General features: G+C 36.1%; 1 protein-coding gene across 1 annotated transcript; it reads left to right on the top strand.

Annotated features, from left to right (window-relative positions):
• The first annotated feature begins 1608 nt into the window (after positions 1–1608).
• LOC122731999 (40S ribosomal protein S20-like) lies at positions 1609–2013 on the top strand. Its single transcript, XM_043972213.1, has one exon. The coding sequence runs from the start codon at positions 1609–1611 to the stop codon at positions 2011–2013; it is 405 nt and encodes a 134-aa protein (XP_043828148.1).
• Positions 2014–16358: the final 14345 nt, after the last annotated feature.

Genomic DNA, 16358 nt, shown 5'->3' with positions numbered 1-16358 from the left:
TGATAAAAGAAATCTTCAGAAGCTTGAACATGCATAATTTATATAGATTATATAAGTAATTCTTAAGAGGTAAAATATAATGTTTATTCAAGCAAACAGTATCATATCATGTCTCACCATTACCTTATATGAACAATGAGTTTAAATATTTTCCTAGCACATTTTCCAAGAACGCATAGAGAAGCTTCATGAAGTAGGAATGAAGGGAGTAGAACATTTATTAATCTCCAACTAAGGTCCTTCCTGTGTCATCCTGAACCCATGACTTAGTCTTTGCTGGCCACCTACTCTGCAGGGTTGTTGTGAGGAACAAATGAGATAATATTTGTATAAAACACTAATTGACATGCCTAGAACAAATTAGGTGCTATGTAAATGCTTACTCCCTTCTCCCTTCCCCTAGGTTAGAACCTTAGCTCTAGTACATTAGTTATTGCTTGTGTGACCAGGGCCAATATTCAAATTCTCTTGGTCTCATTGATGAGTGACTAATTTAATGTATTTTGCTGGCCATTTTTCACCTCTAAGTAATGAAAATTTCCAAGGATTCAGCTTCTATTGACTAATTCCTCATTGTGCTGTAAACTTCATATGTAGCAAATCCCTGGCATCTTTCTATAAAGAAAATGAGTCTTCATCCCAGAAAAAACCCTTCCCTGCCCCATAAAAGCTACATTAGAATGTTGATTGTGTCTTTATGCTTTCCCTTTAACAGGACATTGCTCTTCCTTTCTTTTACTTCTTCTAAGCAGGGAAATGGGATTGTTCAAGAAATAATAGCTAGCAATTATACAGCACTTTGGGGTTGACAAAGAACTTTACAAATATTATTCGATCCTCACGATCACACTGAAAAGTAGGGGATGGATACCCATTTTTACAGATGATATAACTGAGGAAGACAGAGGTTAAGTAACTTATCTAATTATACAACTAGTAAGAGTCAAGGCTGCATTTGAACTTGGATCTTTGGTTGCTGGGTCCTCTTTTCACTATCCTCTTTTGCTGAATCCCCAAATTTACATACTTCAATATTTCAATGAATCTGTGATCTAATACTGTATATTTGAGTATTCCCACCACTGCTATAGATTGCCACATATAGAAGGCTCTTCATTCTTTCTAATGCCTGCCCAAATATTGCTATTAGTCCATCACTCAGTCTAAGCACTGAGACCTTCCTCTGGGCAGAATGTCCAGTCAACATTTTAGTACTCGGACTTCCTCTATTTGGCCTCACTTCTGTTATAAGACTAACCACCTACTCTTAGAATCATCTTTAACTTTTATTTTTAACATGTAACTTAGCAAATAAGTAAACATGAATGTTTCAATATACAAGGAATAACAGAAAAAGTGTTTGTATAGGAAACTAGAATGTCTGTAACATATATTCTAATTGTCTTAAATTTAAGCATTACAGTAAAAAAGTGTTCTTTTCTTCCTCTTCATTACTAGAATCAAAAAAAATTATCCTATAAATATTTGGAGCTCTTTGGTGAAGGTACCATCGCCATAGCCACTTAGAGTCAGCAGTTTCTGCCTCTCCTCCTTCTGACTGTTCACTCTCACCAAGAAATAAGTCAGTTAAGAAGCTGCTCTACTGCCATGGCATTCAAGGACACCAGCAAGATGCTTGTGGAGCCTGATGTGGCCATTCCCTGGATCTGGATCACCCTCATCAGCTGCAACAGGAAGTCACTCAAGAAGGTTTGTGCTGACCTGATTAGAGGAGCCAAGGAAAAGAGCTGGAAAGTGAAGGAACTTGTTCAAATGCCCACCAAGACACTTCAAATTACAATTGGAAAAACACCTTGTGGTGAAGGTTCTAAGACTTGGGATTGCTTCCAGATGAGAATCCACAAATGTCTTATTGATTTGCACAGTCCTTCTGAAATTGTGAAGCAGATCACTTCTATCAGCATTGAACCAGGGGTAGAAGTTGAAGTCACCATTGCAGATGCCCAATCAATCATCTCTTTTAATAAATTGATCGCAACTAAAAATAAATAAACAAATAACTATTTGGAGGACATCTGTCCTTTTCCACTGTCTTGGACCTTTATAAGTTATTTGAACAGTAGTGGTATCGGTGGGTCAAAATATATGCAATTCTACTGCATAATCCTAATCCTAATAAAAACTAGCACTTACTATGTGCTAGGCACTGTGATAAGTGATTCACAATTATTATTTCATTCGATCCTCACAGCTCTAGGAGTCAGTTCCTATTACTTTCACCATTTTACATTTGGGAAAAGTGAGGCAGTTAGTAGATAGATGACTTGCCTAAAATCACATGGCTAGTCAATGTTGGAGGCCAAATTCAAACTTGGGTCTTTCTGACTCTAGGTCCAGCATTCAATTTATTTTTTTTAATTATAAAAGTATTTTATTATTTTCCAGTTACATGTAGAGATACTTTTCAACATCTGGTATTTTAAGATTTCTAGTTTCAAAATTTTCTCCCCCCCTCCCCAAGACAGCAAGCAATCTGATATAGGTTATATATGTACAATAACATTAAACATATTTCTGCATTAGTCATTTTATAAGAGAAGAATCAGAGCAAAAAGCAAAAACCTTAAAAAAGAAAAACAACAGCAATAAAAACAAAAGAAATAGTATGGTTCCATCTGCATTCATATTCCATGGTTCTTTTTTTTCTGGATTTGGAGAGCCTTTTCCATCATGAGTCCTTTCTAAATAGCTTTTACCATTGTATTGCTGAGAAGAATCAAGCCTATCACAGTTGATCAAGACATAATGTTGATGATACTGTGTACAATGTCCTCCTGGTTCTACTCATCTCACTCATCATCAATTCATGCAAGTCCTTCCAGGTTTCTCTGAACTCCTCCTACTCATCATTTCTTACAGCACAATAGAATTCCATCACATTCATATACCACAACTTGTTTAGCCATTCCCCAATTGATGGGCATCCCCTCAATTTGTAATTCCTTGCCACCACAAAAAGAGAAGCTACAAATATTTTGGTACATGTGGGTCCATTTCCCTTTCTTATGATCTCTTTGTGAAAAAGACCCAATAGTGGCACTTCTGGGTAAAAGGGTATGCACAGCTTTATAGCCTTTTGGGCATAATTCCAAATTGCTCAACAGAATGGTTGGATCAGTTCACAGCTCCACCAACAATGCATTAGTGTTCCGATTTTTCTACAGCTTCTCCAACATTTATTATTTTCCTTTTTTGTCATATTAGCCAATCTGATAGGTGTCAGGTAGTACCTCATAGTTGTTTTAATTCAGCATTCAATTTATGATTCAACCTAGCTATGTACTGGATATAATTCAAACTTTCTAAAATAGTTGTACCAGTTCATAGCTCCACCACAGTACAATAGTATTCCTGTTTTCCTATAGTATAGAAATGGGTGGCATTACCCCCAGTCAAAACAAATGAATGAATGAATGAATTAATGAATGAATGAATGAATGAATGAATGAATGTTTTGCCAATTCTATTGAGGTGAGAAATCTGAAAGAAATTCGTTTGAGATGAACATCTCATACAATATAGGGTATGCTCCAAATATATATGTGACCTAGAAGTATTAGAAATTGGAGATTATTTGTGTTTTTCTATAGTGTTGACTAAATGCTTTGACTAAATACTTTATCATCTTTTGACCTAATGGAAGTTGAAACAAAACTGTTTCTATGATCTAAGTTAATAGAAACTGTTTTGGTTTTATCTCCATTTTAAATTTCCTATGGTGAGTTCTCAGTTGGATGTAGTCAGTAGCCAGGCCTAATCATCCAACTATCCAAAGCTTGTTCTCCAAAGAAAGGAAAAGTCAAGGTTCTTTTCTGTGATCTGGGAAGTTTGATTGAAATAAGCATTAAAGAACTTCTGGTATCAAGAAGATAGCTTCTGTGCTATGCCACAATGTTGAACTCCATTTTATCGTCCTCTCTAGAGTTCACTGATATGCCCCAAATACAAAACAAAGAAAAACAAGACAAATAAACAAAAACATTATTGTTAAAGCTATATCTATTGGATATTTATATGACAACAAGAGCAATCAATTGAGACAAAGTAGTGTCTTAATATGAATTTGGGAAGGTAGAAGAATTTAGAAACAATGGAGAAGGGCAGATAAAGCAAAGAAAAATGTTTAATACATCGCCCTTAAATTATGAGTCTGGGTAAGTCATATGAATTTTGGAATTCTTTTTCAAAATGCAAACAAAAGAGATTTGGAAGATTGCTTTCATTCCTGTCTGTCTTTCCTTCTTTGTTTTATGATTATTTTAATGACTGCTGGGGTGGACTTTAAGACATACTGTTAATGGTTGCCCAGCCATGTTGGATACTTCAAAGCAAAGACAATCAGGCAAAAGGTGTTTATTAAGTCCTTACTAAATACTAGGCACTGTCATAAATGTTGGGGATAAAAGCATGTGGAAAAAGACAGTCCTTTCACTCTAGTATTTCCCATTCTAATGGGTGAAGACAACACATAAAAGAGATGAGAAATAGGGGATAGGTGAGCAGGGATATGAGGACAAGGTCCCAACAGGAACTAGCCAATTAAAGAAATGGCTTACAAGGGCATAGTTCCAGGGTGAGAAACGTTCCAGATACTGAGGGAAATTCTACAGTGAGAAGACAGCTGAGGCAAGGGAGTGAGGTCAAGGGAGTCAGAAGGAAAATGTCTTCCTACTCTTGTTTCACTCCTGCTTTTCAACAAATTTCTTATGAACATTCTTATAAGACAATTTTAATAAACTTTTGGGGGGGGCAATGAAGGTTAAGTGGCTTGCGCAGGGTCACACAGCTAGTAAGTGTCAAGTGTCTGAGGCTGGATTTGAACTCTGGTCCTCCCAAATCCAGGGCTGGTGCTTTATCCACTGCACGACATAACTGCCCACATAAGCTCTCTTTATTACAGCTGGAGAGCTCCCATCTTTTTTTTTTTCCTATCCCAATATCCTGATTCCTCTCCAGGACTATAAGCTGTCATATTTTATGTTATGGATTACATATCACAATATGATATATAATGTATATTACAGATTATGGATTGCATGTGGCAATATTTGAGTTAATTTATTTTTATATGGCTCAATGCTTCAGTTCTAAAATGTCCCAAAACAAAACACATTTTTTTCTGGCTGGTCTTCCTATGTGGGTTTTGCTGTTGTTCAGGCATTTTCAGTTGTATCCAACTCTTTTTGAGCCAATTTAAGGTTTTCTTGTTAATAGATGATGTAGTATTCTGCCATTTCTTTCTCTAGGTCATTTTACAGATGAGGAAACTGAGGCAAAGAGGGTTAAATGACCTGCCTAGTGTCACACAACTGGTAATGCCTCAGGCCAGATTTCAACTCAGGAAGATAAGTCTTCCTGAGTCTAGGCATAGTATTCTACCCACTATGCCAACCAGCTGCCCTTTTTATGTAGGTACCAATGCATGTACATGTATACATCTGCATGTATATAAGCTTGTTTTCACATTTATGTAAGCACGTGTGCACATGTGTATCTTTCCTCTGTTAGAATACAAACTCCTTGAGCATTCACTCTTTGATTTTGTCACAGCTAAGCCCAGTGCTTGGTACGAATTAAGTGTGAATGATGTTTTAAGTTGCTAAAGAATAGCAAGATAGGGAAGAATGAGGAACATCCTGATGCCTAATGCCTGCCTCCTATTTGGAGGGATGTATGGAAAGTTATGAAAGGAGCTGAAGGCTCTATATAGTCTTATAAAGAAACAAAAAAAAAAAACCACCACATATGCCTACCATACCACACCTCTTTTTATATTCTAAAATATAGGTTAAAGTTTGTTGTAAGATCTTTTTTGTCACACTTGCTGATACACAAAATTAAAACTTTGTGGCTAAAGGAAACCTAGATGTTATTTTGAACATTTCTTTTTACAGTTGAGGAATCCAAAGTAAGGAAATCTCTCATCTATATTTTTTTCATAATTGTTTCATTCTGTCTCAAATCAAATTATGTTAGACCTCACAAATTGGGGAATCAAAGTTTCCTTAAATTTATAGAGCAACTTTCCATAATTATGAAGACTGGCTCACTAGTTGGGTGGAGAGGATTCCTAACTCTTCACAGGTCTCAGAATGCTTATGTTGGTAGTGTGTACTGCTTCTTTCCCTAGGGCCATGTGAGGCCCACAGTTTAATTTAAATCATTTAAACTGTAATAATTAGAAACTGCAGGGGGGCAAAGACAATCTGCTAAACCTACATACCTGTGAAGCAGAAAGCACTGAATTGTAAAATTTACATCCCAAACAAAGATGCATGACTATATATATATATATATATATATATATATAGAGAGAGAGAGAGAGAGAGAGAGAGAGAGAGAGAGAGAGAGAGAGAGAGAGAGACTGAGAGACTTTGAAACAAATCACTGGAATTATTCCCATACCCTTTACAGAATAAGCAGTAGAAAATGCACTTATATGAAAGAGTGTATCCTGGCCAAGAATGATCCAACACAAGATCAATAGATTTAGGGTTATTGTCAAAGGTCAATTAAAAAGTTCTATAATTTCCTATGTCAAAGTTAGGCTTGCTCCTTAGATTTTCTAAGTGACCTTGCAGAGGGTCAAACAGTTTTTATGAAATTCTGCTTCACTGTGGTGTGAAGCAATGGATTTGAATCCAGAAAACCTGGGTTTCATATTATTTCTCTGTGACTTAGTATTGTATGACCTTTGGAAAAGTGCTGAAGCTCCCTCTCTAAGTCTTACTTCCACATCTGTAAAACAAGGAACTTAGCCTAGTTGATCTTTAAGGTCTATATGTAAATGCTATTAAAATTTCCTCTTATAAGCAAGCAAATTTTATGTTTATCTGTCATTTCAAGGGTATATGAAAATTTATTGGAAGAATTCAAGATGGCTAGGAATGGTGAGATACCTTGACAATTCTTGATATTGGGGAAGGAACGGTGTTGCTAATGGATATGCTGAGCACCATAATTCTAATCTATCATAGGGCCAAACAAAAACGGTTTAAAAATTAAGTCTGGCACAAAAATAGTGAGCTTCTTAGGCTAGCATGCCATCAAGTTGCCTAAAGAGGGGAAAGATTGACAAGGTTAGAAAAAATGCAAATCGAGAAATCAGTCCACAATGTCATCGTTTCTCTTTGAAATGAATAAACAAACAACAGCAACAACAACAGCAACATTTTATTATGAAAAGTTTCAGAACTGGTGAGTTGAGCCATGGGAGAGTTAAAACCCATTCCTTTGCCAGAAGGAAAGATAATATTAATTCAATTATGGGGAAGGTGTGTGGGGTCACAGGAGAAGGATGGCAAGGAGGTGAGATAATGGGAGTGGATGGCTCAATGAGTTGTGAACCATAGTTTGGTGATTGATGGTGCTAGATACAATGATTTGTCCATTCTTACACACCAATGAAGAGAAAAGGAAATTTATGTTTTTTGTGGGGCAGTGAGGGTTAAGTGACTTGCCCAGGGTCACATAGCTAGTATGTGTCAAGTGTCTGAGGCCGGATTTGAACTCAGGTCCCCCTGAATCCAGGGCTGGTGCTTTATCCACTGCACCACCTAGCTGCCCCAAGGAAAATTTTTAAAAAGTAAATAAAAGAAAATAAAATTATACTGAATATTGTTTAAATACAGTGACCCACCCTGTTCTGGAGGAAGAGATGAGAAAATGCACTTTTTTTTTCTTTTGCTGAGGAGGTAGAGAACTATATGTATATAGTATTCATATACTATTACATGCAATAGATGTGTTGGTTAGTTTGTTTATCTATTTGTTTTTCATTTTATGATATTCACTGAGAAGGTGAGGGAGAGGTGTTTGTAAATAAATATAATATATAAAAGCAAATGTTGCAAGTATCCAAGAAAGAATGAGAAGGGGAAGGAAGGAAGGAAGGAAGGAAGGAAGGAAGGAAGGAAGGAAGGAAGGAAGGAAGGAAGGAAGGAAGGAAGGAAGGAAGGAAGGAAGGAAGGAAGGAAGGAAAGAAAAAGGAAGGAAGGAAGGAAGGAGAAAAAAGAAAGGAAGGAAAGGAGAAAAAATTCAAAATTATCTTGGTAGGAACACTGAGTTTCTTGGCTAAGAGAATTATTAGTATGTTCCAAGATACAAATAGTTTCCTTGTCTCTCTGAGCTGTGCAGAAATAGTTTTAAATAACTCCCATAAATGATGAGTCTTCCTTCAAAAGTACAATATTTCTCCACTGCTGTGCTCCTTTTACGTTCATTATGTTATGCTAAAATTATATTTATCCAAACATTCCAAATAGAAATCTTTGTCTGAACCTAATTTGGGGAAATTTCAAAATGACTGCATATCTCCCCCTCCTAATAAAAACAAAAAGATGAATATATTTGCTTTAACCTGTATCTTTCACATTTTACTAAATCTAGTAGTGAAAATAATCACTACAGTATTAGACAATGTTAGAAAAAGTAGCTTCAAAAGTATTTACAAAGGACAAAAAAGCCATTTGAATATTCTTAAGTACTGTGTATGTGTAGGGGGGTACATTGATGAATGAAAAGCTGTCACTGTATGGTGACAATAACACATTGAAAAATCCTTTGATATATTTTTAAGAGTTCTCAATCAGGATCTAATTCTGCTTGTTCTTTTTCAACTAGTGTATTGCTTGAAGGACTTTGACAAACTGTGTAATGAAAGGTTTAGTCCTAAGTAATGAATGTCATGATCTTAACAATAAGATCCAACAAAGGTTTGAAGTGATGATATAGCAACTGTTGACTTTGTTTCAGAGTACACACAGAGCCAGCCTGGTCTAAATAAGCTCAGGAGTTTGGCTGAGATGCAGTTCTAAGCAACCCACTGCTCTTGACACCTGCTGTGACTTTGCATTATGTAGCAAAATAATAGGTCCTTCCAAAGGAATGAAAGCCTTGTAACACAATAATTGAATACAAGCATCAATACACTCACTTTCTTTGTGTTCTTGTGATTCTCTCTATTTTAAGGTTTGTTTTGCCAGCCATATTATATTTTAAGGCGTATCCATTAGCTTCTATCATTATTTTCTTTCAAGTCTCTTCAGAGAATAGTCAGCAGGCAAGCTGGGGAACCATCACCAAAGTGATTGGAATAGCATGCTAATAGCTAACTATCCCATGACTATTTGAAACTAAAAGGCAAAGTCGGAGGTAGACATTTGAAGTAAGTTATATCCCAGAGGAGTATGGCTTTTGCTCACTACATTTTTGTAGTCTACAATAACAAAATAGATGCCTTTGGTTTCCCTCCCTTTTTCCCTTCCTCCCTCCCTTCTTCCCTCTTTTCTTTCCTCCATCCCTTCCTCCTTCACTCCTGTTTTTCCCACCATACTCTGTCTCCTTCTTTCTTTGTGTGCCTTTGTCTCTCCCTTTCTTTCATCTTTAATATCCATGAAGGGGATAAATAGTTTGTCTATCTCAGGATATAATTTGAGATTTAGGAAGGAGCAAGTTTAAAATGAGGATTCTGATAATTTCAAAATGATCCAGGCTTGGCAACTTGTCAAGAAAACACTAATCTTCCCCCTTCTTTCTTATTGTCAGTTAAGGTTTGTGGGAGACTGAGGATACATGGGAGAACTGATGGAGACAATCTTGACTTATTTCTGTTGCAGGGGTAACTGACATGAAGCCATGAGAGACAAGTGGAGGAGTAAGTCAAATTCAAGATTTACAGATGAATTATTTCTTCAAGGTTCCTAAGAGGGACTCATTTTTATTGAATTACTAAAAATTAAATAGTGAGAGAATCAACAGAAATTTGATGTGCTTTGGTTGCCTGAAGAGTTAGGACACACTCTTTCAGGATGACTTAGGTCAGTAACACTAAAATCAAGAACTTGCTGTTACAATAAGAAGAGAGCAGAGAAAAACAGAGAGTACAGCAGGGTTAGACCTTGAAAGAGCTGAGGGACCAAGGTCACATCTGATTGGTATTAGATTATTCTCTCCCTGGTGTCCTCTACCTCCCGCCTTTTTCTGTGCTTTGCCCTGACTGCCCCTCAGGTTTTGTCATTTCTGTAAAATCTTTCTCACCTTTCCTGTCCTACTGTTCTCCTAGGGATTTGAAACTAGTTGTCAGAGCTCACCTGCCAAGTAGCCAGGAGCAAGTTTTTTTTAGGGGTGAAGTATGCATCTACAACAGTTCACTTCCATGGTGTTTTCATTATTTACATGAAAGTAATCCAGTGACATTTATCAGCTGGAAACCCTCCTCCAAAGCCCCGAAGACAGAACAGATGGGATGGAACAGCACATTCCTTTACAATGGGACATTTTTCTGAAAGAACTGGCAAAGAAATCTAGTTTGGAAGTCAAAGTTCCACCTGCATACATGTCTTTCACCTCCTACAAGGGCTGCCCTTTCTAGAAGTGAGCTAATCCAAGGTTATATTTAAATGATCAGAGGGATTGATTCTGATTCTTTACCATAGACATCCGTCATCTTAACTGACATCATTTTATAGAATTTCAGAGCTATTGATGAAATAAAGTACAGATTCATTTTAGTGTGTGAAGCCTTATGGCTTCTTAAGCAAGAATAGATTATGTTCTGTGGAATAATCAACACACACAGGGAAGGGGGTCATTCATTCTAACTCTAATAAAGTCACATAGGAATTCTAAGTACTCCAAGTATGAATCTATGGGGTTTCTGAGAAAAGGGGAAAAAAATGTCAATTGTTCTTTAAGGTGGGGTGGGGTGGGGTGCATCTGACAATAGAAGGGAGTTTTTTACAGAAGTATATCAGAAGTTTCCTTAAACACTAGGCTGTGGAATATTCATCTTAAATTAATAGGGTTTCTACTTAAAATAGACCTTAGGGATCTAATTCATCTTAAAACTCTTCTAATAATTTCCTTCTTTGGTCAAAGGTCTGTGCTACATGCTAGACCATGTATATTCCCTGTCCCAACGGAGCTTATATTACACTGGGTCAAGGTGGGACAGGAACAGGTACAACAGTTACCCAGATATATGAATAGAAGATTATTTGAGGGGAGAGAAAACACTAATATCTAGAGGGATTGTGGAAGGTTTTTTAAATTGTTTTGTTTTTAATGGTAGCTATAGATTCTAAGAAAGGGGGGTAAAGAAGAAGGTCATTCTAAGAATGGACACAGAGACTAGAAAAAGAATGTGAAGTTGTGGAAACAGCAGGTTAGCCGGTTTTTCCAAAAGATGGAGTATATGGAGTGGACCAAAGTGAAGAATTTGCCTGGGAAGGTAAGAGGATTTTAAATAAAAGCAGAAACATATGTGTTTTATCCTATAGACAATTAGTAGCCTTTAAAGATCCTTGTCCAGGGGAGTAACATGGTCAGAATTATGCTTTAGAAAGGTTAGTAATTATCTGAAGGATACATCAGAGAAGGGGGAGGTGAGACAGGGAAAGGCATTGTCCTATAGCAGTAGTCCAGGTAAGGCATGTTTTTCTCTCCAAACTGTGCTATAGCCTTTATTTACATTTCTTCATATCTTTTAAGTTGCCTTTTATGTGTTCCCTCCCCCATTAGAAATCCCTTGAGGGACAATATTGTTTTCCTTTCTCCTTGTCTGTGTCTTCCAGAGCATAGCATATTGCAGTCAGTATGTTATATATATAGAATATATTATAATGTATTGTAATATAAACAATATTATATATAATTCAATACAACAATAATGATATAATCAAATAATAATTTTATTAAATTTAAAATGATAAAGTTAGATAATAATACATAATTCTTGACTAATACCTGGCACACAGTAAAAGCTTAATAGATGCTTGTTGAATGACTGACTGTTGTTAAGAAAAGAATGAGAACTTTAACATGATTAATTATGTGAAATTATTCCCTCTCCAAACAAGGTCTAGAGAAACTAAGAATAAGCCAACTTCACCAAAGTGATAAGTATTGGAGTCAGGATTTAAAGATTGGTTTTCCTTGGAAAACCACTTTTTCTAATATGCCAAAATGTTTTTCAACTTCGTTTCCTGGGAAATGAAGGAATTAGAAGGTAATTGATGCATAGGATGAAGTTTGTCAAGGGCAGAGATATGTTAGAACACAATGATTCACAGTACCTTTTTTTTTCCCCCCAGGGTGAAAAATAGAACCAGAGTCAGAGTGGAAAATGGACTTGCCCATAGTCATAGAGCAAGATACTGATTGCTGGGCTTGTTCTTTTCCTCTGCACTCTTATTTTATCCTGTTTTAAGGCATCAAGTGTAAGAAAATAACTTTTCCATCCATTTCCTTCTTTTGTCCTAGGAGAGTCGTATGGAAGGCAGTATGCTTTAGGGGGATGAGAAAACATTTGTCTTCGTATAAGGAAACCTGGTCTTGCATCTTGGCTCTGACACTCACAGGTGAGTGATTCTGAATAAGTCATTTATTTTTATGAATTTTAGTTGCAGTTCTTAAAAGAGAACTCATCTCATAGCACTCTGTTATGTGGCCTGGCCTTCCCGGCCTAGTATAGTTTAAGACTATGGCCCTAAATCCTGGCCTTTTGCATACTTAACAATTGACCCAATATATCCTTTGTCCTGGTGTCCAACTGTCACTAACACCCCCCCATTACATAATAATACTCATTGATCTGTACCTGTTTCAACAACCCCTACTCTGAGTTGACAGGGCTTCTGGTTACCACTTGATGTTTGCACCCTTTTTTCTTCCTCTACTTGCATTCAAGAGACACCAAGCCAAGTCTACACAAAACCTAAAGCATATCGTCATCTAAGGTTTCCATTGTTTCTATTGAGGAATCCTTTCAGGGGAACATATTTATTTCCCAGACCATAATGGAAGTCTGTGTGGGAATATAGTTCCCTTTGCTAAAGCTTGATTTATAGCCAACTCTGTAGGAATTTAGCTGTTTAATGAATAAAGTAATGAATATCTGTATTTAAGAAGTGTTACCTATAGAGTTAACAAGCTAAACTGGGAATGAATAAGCCCTATCTATAATACACATGTGCAATTATACAATTTGTTTCTACAAAGATAAATGTATATTATTTTCATTTATATAAATGAGAGATATTTCTGTAAATAAATGCTTATATCTATACTCACATGCACCATACCCCTGGATACATGTGTAAAAATGTGTATGTGTCTATGTATATGTATATTTACATACACATATGTTCAAATACACATATATGTGTTTACATATAGACACACATGTAAAACTATATGCTTATATACATATGTGCATAGGCATGAACACATATACATATTTATATACACTCATAGATATCCCCTAATTCACAAAAGATCCAGTTTGGGGGCATAGTGAATCATTAAGTGCTGAATGCTATTCTTATCCTTATCCTCCCACTTTTAATTTCATATTTTCCTCTGGTTTCCTTTTTTTTCTTAAGAAACATATATGAGAGTCAATGTGCTTTAAGGGAAAGAGAAAGTATTTGCTTTCATACAAGGAAACTTGTTATTGAATCTTGGCTGCGATGCTCACAGGTGAGTGATTTTGAGTAAGTCATTTATTCTGTGAGTTTTAATGTCTTCATCTATGAAATGAGAAGTGCCTACTTCAAGTTGTTATTTCTTTGAAAGGGCTGAAATGGCTACATAACTATGATATGATAATGAAAGAACGAGAGTGGAAAGAAGAAGAAGAAGAAGAAGAAGAAGAAGAAGAAGAAGAAGAAGAAGAAGAAGACAGATGTGCCCTCTTCCTCTCCCCTTATTCCCAATTGGAATGACTGAAGATGAACTAATTAATTCTCTTCTCTAGATTAAAAGTAATATCAATTGCATTTTTGTTCTCCTACTCCTTGTCTGAACATTTTTATCTCAAGCTCTTTTGTTGGTGTTCCAAAGTTTTATTATACAGCTTCTTTTCTTCTTTCTTCACATTTTTTCTCTTGGTGACCCTTTCAGCTCCCATTGGTTCAATGAGCATCTCAATCAGACACAATCACAATCATATAAAAAGCATACCAATGCTTCCCAAACCACCGTATCCATCAATCTCTCCTGAATTTCAGTGTGCCACAAACTTCCTCTTGGACATTTTGAATAGGATTTTACTTAAACATCTTAAATTCAACATGTCCAACAGAATTGATTACTGTTTTTTTTTCTCAAATTTTACTGTTCTGAAATTCTCCACCTCTTTTAAGGGTATCACAATAATTCTGGCCCACTAACATCAGAAGGTCAGAGCCAAGCTGGGTACCTCACTCTTAGTCATCCTTCCTATTACGACTTGCAAAATTAAATGTGGTCAACCTATTTCTGTCCCAAGTGTAGGGAAAATTAGCTAGGGTTTATTATATATTTGTTACTTAGAAATTAGAGGCTACTGCTCCAGTTTGGGGCATTAAGCATTTATTAAAGTATATTAAATATTAGTAAAGAGAGCTCACATGGCTCTGAAAGATAGGAAAGCCTAGCTAGGATCTACGGGAAAGAGAAGAGAAAAAGGTGCTTTTACCTACAAGTCTTAGGCGAAAAAGAGGAAAAAGCTGTCCCTGCCAGAGCAGAAGCCACCTACAGGTCCAGAAGGGAGGCAGTCCCTACACACTCCTCCAAGCTAATTGGCCAGCATCACCCAAATCAATTGGTTCACTGGATTTGAGGGCAGTCCATGAGTAGAATGTGCTGAGGTCAGAGTTCAGATCCTCTGGCAGTAACAAGGATTTCAAGGTAGGTGTGGTTTTGAGTGACATAATTTCCTGATTCTGGACTGACCTTAAGAAAGGTCAGCCAGTCTCTCAGTAGGGGGGCCCCTGGAAGTCCCCAAACCCCTATTATTAATCATTTTCTCACATGATTCAAACAATTGTCATTTCTTGGCAATTCAACTTTCACATCATATCTTATATCCAACCCCTTTTCTCTCCTAACAATTCTATAACTCTCCTTGAAAACCTTGCCAACTTTCTTAAGATTATTCAATAGCTCCTTAAGTAAGTGTCTGAGGACACATTTGAGCTCAAGAAAATGAATCTTCCTGACTCTAGGCCCAATACTCTATGCTGTGCCACCTACCTGCCTCTGACACATAGTAGGAACATAATGGTTTTTTTTCTTTGATCAATTGATAGGAATATTCTGAGATTATCTGGAAATACTGAAGAATATGACAGAAATGACAAATAGAGATGTAGTCTTCTAAATATACCCTGAAATTTAAACATGAAAACCATGAAGCAAAATAGCTCAGTCACATACCATCTAAATCTATCTTTTCCTCTATTCAATCTTGTTTTCCAGAAACTTTTCAAACAAGTCTGTACTTCACAGATCTTCAGTTGACATATACTATAAATATAAGAAAGCAGAAATCACAGGATCATAGAATCACAGAATTTCATCTTAGGGTGGCAGCTGGTCACAGTGGTAAAAGAACTGGACTTGGATTAGGGGGAATGAGGTTCTGATGACACTTCTGATATTTACCAGTTGTGTGCCCTTAGCAAATTGCTATAGCACTAAGAACCTCAGTTTCTTAATTTATAAAATTAGGACACTGAGGATTGCACTTTATATTTAGTTCCCCAAGTTATCAGGAAAGCATTTTACAAATATCTACATGTTATGGAGATGTGTGTTTTTACTACTGTAATTAAAGAAATTTGAGAACCAAAGATATTGAGGAATGCACCCAGGTTCTCAAAGGCAGCAATTAGTTAATGATGCCTACTGAATTGACATTGATTTTAATGTTTATGATAAGCATAACCAAAAAGATCATAATGTAGATATCTGTAGCTCATGTGATAAGATATAGGAGGAAGAGGTAGTAGAATCTTATGAAGAGATAGTCAAGACTCTCCAGACCATGTCAGATTAAATAAACACATGTAAAGCAATTTGTTAGCCTCAAATACCCTATAAATGATATTATTATTATTTTCTACTGATACCCAAAAAATTTGGTGAGTAAACACAGGACATAACAGAGAATGATGAAATCCATATTATAGAACTAAAATAAGAGAAACAAAAGAAGTAAAAATTTTAACACTTAATTACAAAATCTCAGTTAGAAATAACCTGAAAGGAGATCATTTAGTATAACTCATCCTAGATGCAGGAGTAGGGAAAGAAATTTATCTTTACAGAATACCCATATAGTTGTTGTATAGACTTGGGTTTAAGTTCAATATTAATAGGTAGATAGATGATAGACCAAATGATTGATTAATCAATCAGTCAATCAATTTATAGATAGCTATTAGAACCAGAGGTGTGGTTATACACAGAAGAATTGACTATTTTCTTCACTCTTCTAGACTTCCATATTTTTGTGAAGGCACCACAATTTTTCAAAAGACTCAGGTTTTTAATTTCACCATGGTTCTCTCTCT

This window comes from Dromiciops gliroides, chromosome 6 (genome assembly GCF_019393635.1).
Source record: "Dromiciops gliroides isolate mDroGli1 chromosome 6, mDroGli1.pri, whole genome shotgun sequence".
NCBI classification, from domain to species: Eukaryota; Metazoa; Chordata; class Mammalia; order Microbiotheria; family Microbiotheriidae; genus Dromiciops; species Dromiciops gliroides.
This window is presented reverse-complemented; position numbering and strand designations above follow the sequence as displayed.

What these genes read in the sequence shown, in the direction of transcription:
- LOC122731999 (XM_043972213.1), top strand. Translation starts at nt 1,609, where the DNA reads ATGGCATTCAAGGACACCAGCAAGATGCTTGTGGAGCCTGATGTGGCC.